The 6,996-nt window shown below is 41.3% G+C and overlaps 1 protein-coding gene across 1 annotated transcript in view; it reads left to right on the top strand.

Moving 5' to 3' along the window:
• Window positions 1–200: 200 nt before the first annotated feature.
• The window catches only part of LOC146811010 (uncharacterized), a 31,773-nt gene continuing 24,977 nt past the window's right edge, over window positions 201–6,996 (top strand). The window contains exons 1-2 of the mRNA XM_085614483.1: window positions 201–426; window positions 1,719–1,760. Coding sequence (XP_085470609.1) covers window positions 274–426; window positions 1,719–1,760 — 195 coding nt within the window. The 5' untranslated portion in view covers window positions 201–273. The remainder of the gene's footprint in view (window positions 427–1,718; window positions 1,761–6,996) is intronic.

Below are 6,996 nucleotides of genomic sequence, written 5' to 3'. Positions count from 1 at the left end.
GCAAAGAAAAAGACCAAATTACAGTTTTTAACTTCTTCAGCTTGAGCAGGTATTGAAATCCAAAATACTGGTTAGTGGGTGGTGGAACATTCAATTTGATGAGCAATCAATTTTCTTTCCTACTCTGCACTTTCCATATCAGTTCATCGCTTGAAGACTGATAAGACAGCCTACATTTCCTTACATTTGTTGGATGGTGCACTTATAATGAGAATCCTCACTTGAACAACTAACCAACTGCAGCTGTTCATCTAGAGAGAAACTGATCGTGAAATGTATCAATACCTTCTCCTGATCATTCTCAGTCTGGGAGCATCCTGCAGTTCATTAAATCTCAGGATGACCGGTTCAATCAAAAACATTAACCACACGATCAATGAAATCTTGCACATAACGGAATCATTCAAGGGCTCTCTAACAAATGAGGTAAGGAGCTTTTCTTTTATTCCAAAGGCTCACTGTAGAATATATGCAGACGTATTTGTTGCAATAGCACTGTATAGAAGAATGTGTGTATTTGGATATGTGTACACAGCTGCATATTCAATATGCATGTGGAGGTACCTATGCATATGTGTGTGTACATATGTATGTATATATATGTGTGTGTGTGTGTGTGTGTGTGTGTGTGTGTGTGTGTGTATACATATGTACATATATTGGCTTCTCTCTACTCAGGATGTGGGGTTATGTTCAGAGCTGCAGACTCAGGAACTGGTGGCATCCACTGGCGGTTTGAGTTTCGCCATCGGCTCAACATCCTGTGATTGTAGTCAAATCACTTACTATACCCGTGCATTTAAAAAATAAATGTAACGTATGTATTTCAAAGCTTCCACACGTCAATACACTTTGTTGAATTTTGAAGGCTGTCGTATTTTACGTGATGTTTGTTGTATGATTTACAAAACAAACGTGTTCAGAGCTCGGCTTGTGCACTGGCTCTAAGATTCAAGCCAGACCCCTGGTTCGCTCTCCCACCTCTAATATTGGTGTGTGTGTGTGTGTGTGTGTATGTGTGCTACATGTATATTCATACATGAATATACATATATATGTTGATATATAGATACATATTTATATGTTAATTTGAAAGTTTGTGTTTATGTATGAGTTTATACATCTGTACACATGTATGCAAATATGTATGTCATACAGGCATAGAGATATTTTTACATAAATATTCATATATTTAAAAGTGTGTGTATATGTGCATGCTTATGTGTATATGTGTCTCTTTGTGTATAGTATGTATTTTTGTAGAGACAGGGAAAGACAGAAAGGAAAAGAGTGGAGCAGAAAGAGGTAGAGAAAGAGAGAGAGAGAAAGAGAAAGAGAGAGAGAGATCAAAAAAGACAGAGAGCAGAGGGATTTAGAAAGAAAGAAAGCAGAACAAATGTTATGGTCCTTCAAGACCATTGTCCTAGTGCCATATTAAACGACAAAGCTTAAGATGGAGTCTTCTGTTATGTCCCCAAAATCCTAAAATAGCATTATTAGTACATACCACGAAGATACCCTTTTACATATTTATGAATGTGTGTCGACATTTCTCTCTGACTGAATGTCTGCAATTGACCTGGAGATCACGCTTCCACTGAGTGAAAACCATTAACTAAACTTACCCATGTAGCATTTATGTCTATGTACAGGAAACAGATATCTGTGTTTTGCCATTTGTAAATTGCTAACATCTGATTCTTATATACCACCTTTAGGAAAGAGGAGAGAAATGGTTTTCCATTCCGGCCAACGTGACGGTAATTATTATTTTTTCAATCTTACAGCTATGTTATACCTTTGTGGCTAACAATGGCCCGGACGTAATTCCAGTGTGAGAAATGCAACAAGTGGGAGGCATTATGCGGAGGAAGAATGCCTTTTCTTAAGCGGACTAATCCATCTCTTGGGCGGTAGATGGTGTAAAGTGTGTTCTAAATACTGTGTACTGCTGAATAGGGAACCCCGAGCTTTTTGGGGTAAAGTGTGATGCTGACGTTTTCCTGCATTGTAAAGGCAAAAAGGTGGCTATTTGGAGTAGTTCTCGCTTAGGCCTCCATAACTTTTTGTCCACATAAGGTACCCATGCCAAATTTTTGTCCTTTTTTACAACATCTTGATGATTCTAAAGGGACCCAGGGTTTGTGGGTTTCCATGGAGGGGACCAAGAAATTAGCCAAATTACAGCTACATGTTTGTTTTTTTGGGAAAAATGGGAAAAAAGTGCTGCAGAGGAAAGCAACAGTTTTTTTCCCCTGCAAACGGTTTCAACAAAGGGTTTGTGGTGCTAAAATCACCATCTTCCCAGATTTCAGGAACAGTCAGACTTTTTCAGAAATCCACATTTTTCTACACAGCTTTGGCATTTTACTGGGGCATAGCCTATTTTTCCTATTTTTCGTGCTTTCAACCTCCTAGCAGTTAGCGGTAAAAATGGGTATGAAATCAACAATGGAGCCTGGAAAGCTACACATTTCTGAAATGTAGGCAACATTCTGAATTCAGCAAGTGGTCATTTGTGTCGATCCTTCAAAGGTTTCCTATAGAAAGTAACAGTTGAAATAAAAGAAATATTACATTGAGTTGAAAAAAACAGCCATTTGTGCCTAGATTTTCATCTGTAACTTCTAACTATGGTAGATTTATTAAAGCAATATACCGGTATACTCACAGGACCCTTCTTGTTGTGGGGATATATAGGGCTTGTGGTTTCACCAAGAACCCAAGGTACCCAGAGCCAGTAACTGAGTTGCACCTTGCAATGGTTTTTCATTGTGTACATGGTACACAGCAATTCATTTGATAAAATATATAGGGTGAAAAATAGGTATCAAGGAAACCTATGTCTTTCTGAAATGGGAACAAGATATGGAGTTTAGAAACAGTGGTTATTTGTGCAGCTCTGAATTGGTCGGTACCTATGTTAGCATGGAAATTAGAGGGGGTATTTTTCAAAATGACTTTTACACACTGCCTTACATTTGGAAGGCAGAAATGCATAGAAAGACAAATGGTAATAACTCTTGTTCTACTATTCTCTGTTCCCCTGAGACTTCGGGGGGGGGGGGGCAGAAAGAGTTTAATGTTTGGAGGGGTGGGGGCATTGGCATGCCCACTTTAGGCTGCCCCCACCCCTACATATTCCTAACAAAAAAAAAATGTGTGCCTAGCGTGCTTTCTGCCCCCCCCCCCCCCCCGGGCACAGATCGGGGCCATTGCCCCCATCTGACCCATGAGGGCAAGAAAGACTGTCCTTTTAGTCTTTGGTAGGGTGGGGTAGGGCATTGGCATGTCCATTTTGGGCAGTCCCACCTCTACATATTCGTAACAAAAAACTCCCTGGTGACTAGTGTTCTTTCAAACCCCCGTGTTGGCATATCAGGGGCTATTGCTAACATCTGACCTCCAGGTGGGGCAGAAATACTGAATATGCCCAAAAGTATTTGGGGGGAGCAAAGGCCCTTGCCCAATGGCCGCTCCCGCTCCCTGGTTTCTAGTGATGGATCCATGCTTTGGGATTGCCCTCCTGCGGCCATACCAAAGCAGGGATCCACTAAGAAAAGGTACTATTGGAAAGGGCAGACCCTCCCCTTTCTAATGACACCTCTGCTGTCTGCCTATGTGCTCGGCGGCTGACCAATGAGAAGCAAGGAAATTAGAGTAATGATAAAGCCAACAAACATTAAGTAATAATCGGGCTCTAAGCCCCCTCAAAAAAAATATTTTGCAAGCAATAGTGCATGTCCTTCTCTTGTGAGACCTAAAAAATGAGTCCCTGATTCAACTTTCACATGGGAACGTAAGGAGATGAAGACTCCACATATTTTCTTGAAAGGAAAGGGCTTTAAATAGAGATGGCAACATGCCACAGCTACAGCTTCAATCAGTTTAAAACCATGGTTTAGAGCATGTCTTAAATTAGCACTTTCCACGCTCACTTTGGACTATGTAGCCCATACAGATAACTAAGGTTTTGTATTCACTTGCTAACAAATCTACAGAACTTTGAAAAACCTAGAACCAAACACAAAGTTTAGGTTTGTTCCTTTTTGCCAAATCGTTTCGTTTTAGGTTTTAGAAAAGAAATGTTGAATTTATTTTGATTAAAGGACTTGTATAAAGTGGCTGCTTGCTCAGCAGATGTACCAACACCATTGGATAGATTGACAAGCATGAACAATGTATCCATGAGTTTCTTACATTTTGGCATTTCACCTCTGGGTTTCCATCTTTGGCACCCATAGAGGCAGGTGTCTGGAGCATCTCTGAGGCACCCAAATTCGAGGTAGGAAAAGGGAAAATGACATACTGTAGGACACTATAGGATAACAGGCATCTGTACTGGATTAGGAAAGAACAATGAACGTTAGAGCAAGGGTGTCTTTGGGATCTAATGCAAGTAAGAAAAATATAGGCCCGATACCCTATCTGAGAAATAAAAGACAGCCTTGTTTGGGGTTCAGTGGCCCCTCACACCTCAAGGTTATTCTGCCACAGCACCTGCTGCACTAATGATAGTAATGTCCATGTTGCCCACAAATCAATGTTACTGATCACATGTACACTAACAAGCATTTGCAATGCAATAGGTCTTGCATTTATGAAACTCTCGGAAATGCGACACCTATTGCATTGCAAATACTTGTTTGTAAAAGCGCCCATGCAGTGTTTTCATGTTAATGTCAGCCACGCCCGTTTCCTTAGACGAGGCGTGTCTAAAGAAAGGGGCGCTGCCGCAATTAAAGGGAAAGAGCAGTATGGGGCGCTTTTATAAAAAGAAGACTTTGTTTGTCAACTTGACAAACGTGCTTTTTTTTGTAAAAGTGCCTCATGCCATGGTTTCACTTTAATGGTGGCCATGCCCCTTCCCTTAAACGCAGCTCGTCTAAGGAACGGATGCCATGAAAGTGAAAGTGCGGATTGGGCAATTAAAAAAAATGAAAGTTCATAAATACAAAAAAAAAATGCGGCCGCGCTCAGTTCCGCAAATAAACCAAAGACACGGCCACCACTGTTTGAGCATGCCGTGCTATGAAAAGATTATTGCAATTGGGAGAGCGTGTGCTGCTTGCAACAGCAGGCAGGAGAAAACCATTTAAGCAGAGGCTGTAATTAAAGCCTACTGAGCAAAATGAGACAAGCCGGAACTAAGGATGGACTACTAAGCCTCTTTACCAATAAAAAGCTACAATATCCAAAAGGACAATGACACAAGCCAATGAAAAATATGGGTGGAGAGTGGGCGGAGCTTCAAGTACATACCTGAATATAGCACGCCTTGCAGAGCAACTCATGCGCTGCCCAGACTCGACCTAAAAAAGGACTCGGTTTACAGACTTCGGGTTGGTCAATTCACCTATATCAGGACATACCATGCATCTTCCAGGAGTAGGGACAATGATCCACCAAGATAACTCACATCCTCTGTGCTTCCCAATGCGTTTTGTGCACATGTACTACACCTAGGGCCACGAATACAGTAAATCCCAAGTAGGTTTTAACAGTTTAATCATAAATATTTAATTATCCTGGCCGAGTTTGCATGAATCTGTGTGTACAGTTTTTTCACTTCACCCCAGGGTGATGCTTGGCATTTCCATTAAGGCCACAAAGCAGCCATTTACTTACTTCAGATCCTCAGCCCTGGACTGCTGCCATGAATAGAACACAAGTCTGTAATAAATATATCAAGTGTCACAATATCTGATAACAGAAACTCAAATGCTAGAAAGAGAGGAGCGGTGGGCTTCTGTTATCTAGTGGACTTTCTCAGAAGACCACCTTTCTTGGTGTTTGGAGAAGCATGTTTCTGAACAACTTTCTGTGCTGAATCTACTAATTGTGTGTAAAGTGTGTTACAAAGGGGCCAGAGTTTAGATAAGAATTTGACTGGAGTGGTGAGCATGGGCATTGTGTAAACCTTTTCATGGTGATCTCATTTATCCACTCCTGCTCATTCATTAAAAAGGAAAAGACACCTCTGAATCCCAATGCCACAATGAACAAAATCAGGCAATGGAAAAAGCATGATGTGGTATTTGGTTTGGGGCAATTGTGAACTTCGGCCACAATTTAAACCGAAGCGAAGTGAGAGGTTGGGCACCTGTTGAATTGTGTTTATGGTGGTTTGATTTTAGGTCATGCATTGGAGTCCTTCATCACCCCTCCAAAGAGATAGTAGATTTCAGATCTAGGCTGAGACAGACACCTAGCTATGAAGAGCCACCAGGAGAAGCCATATGCCACACATTTTAGAAATGATGGACTGGACTGTGTGCCTCAAAACAATGAGCCAAGAGACAGATCCTGTACAGCTTTCAGCGGCGCTTCTCAAGCAACCACCAATCACCTCACATCATGATCCACATGCAGGGCGCTGAACAGTAGAACGGGAACAAGGATTCTAGGAGACACCTCAGTATGATGAGACTTAGCACAGAGCTATGCCTCCACTAACTACCACACCTTGAATGTTGTCTTCTCATCCAGAAGACCTCACAAATACATCGCAAGATCATCCTGTTTAGAAACTCATAACATCCAATGATCATCTGAGGCAACATTTGCAGAATGTAGTCCCTCCAACATAAAATAAGGAGAAAGTCAATTATGTGTCCACAAAGCACCTAACCACAAGTACACACAAGTATTAATATCTGCAAACTGTGTTTACCAGGGCAGTGGAAAACAGATTAACCTTAATGTTAGGCCGCATGCAGATTTGGAGTGGTGTAAAATGTTCTAGCACATGACCCTACGTAGCGCTGCGGGCACACGCACCCACAACAAACACAACAAGTGAATGAAAAGGAATCCCAGGACACCCTTTAGTATCAGAAGCCTAGAGACAATTAATGTATTGCAAACAGCAGAAACAGCAGGTGATGGTTTGATTCTGCATTTTCTATGTTGTATCTGTAAATTAAAAGGTCTAGCTATGAACAAGTCCATGTCTTGAGTGAGATCCACAAGTGCTTGATTACAGACAACACACAC

Source organism: Triturus cristatus, chromosome 7 (assembly GCF_964204655.1).
Source record: "Triturus cristatus chromosome 7, aTriCri1.1, whole genome shotgun sequence".
NCBI lineage: Eukaryota > Metazoa > Chordata > Amphibia > Caudata > Salamandridae > Triturus > Triturus cristatus.
Note: the sequence above shows the minus strand (reverse complement) of the source record. Positions and strands in the feature narration are given on the sequence as shown.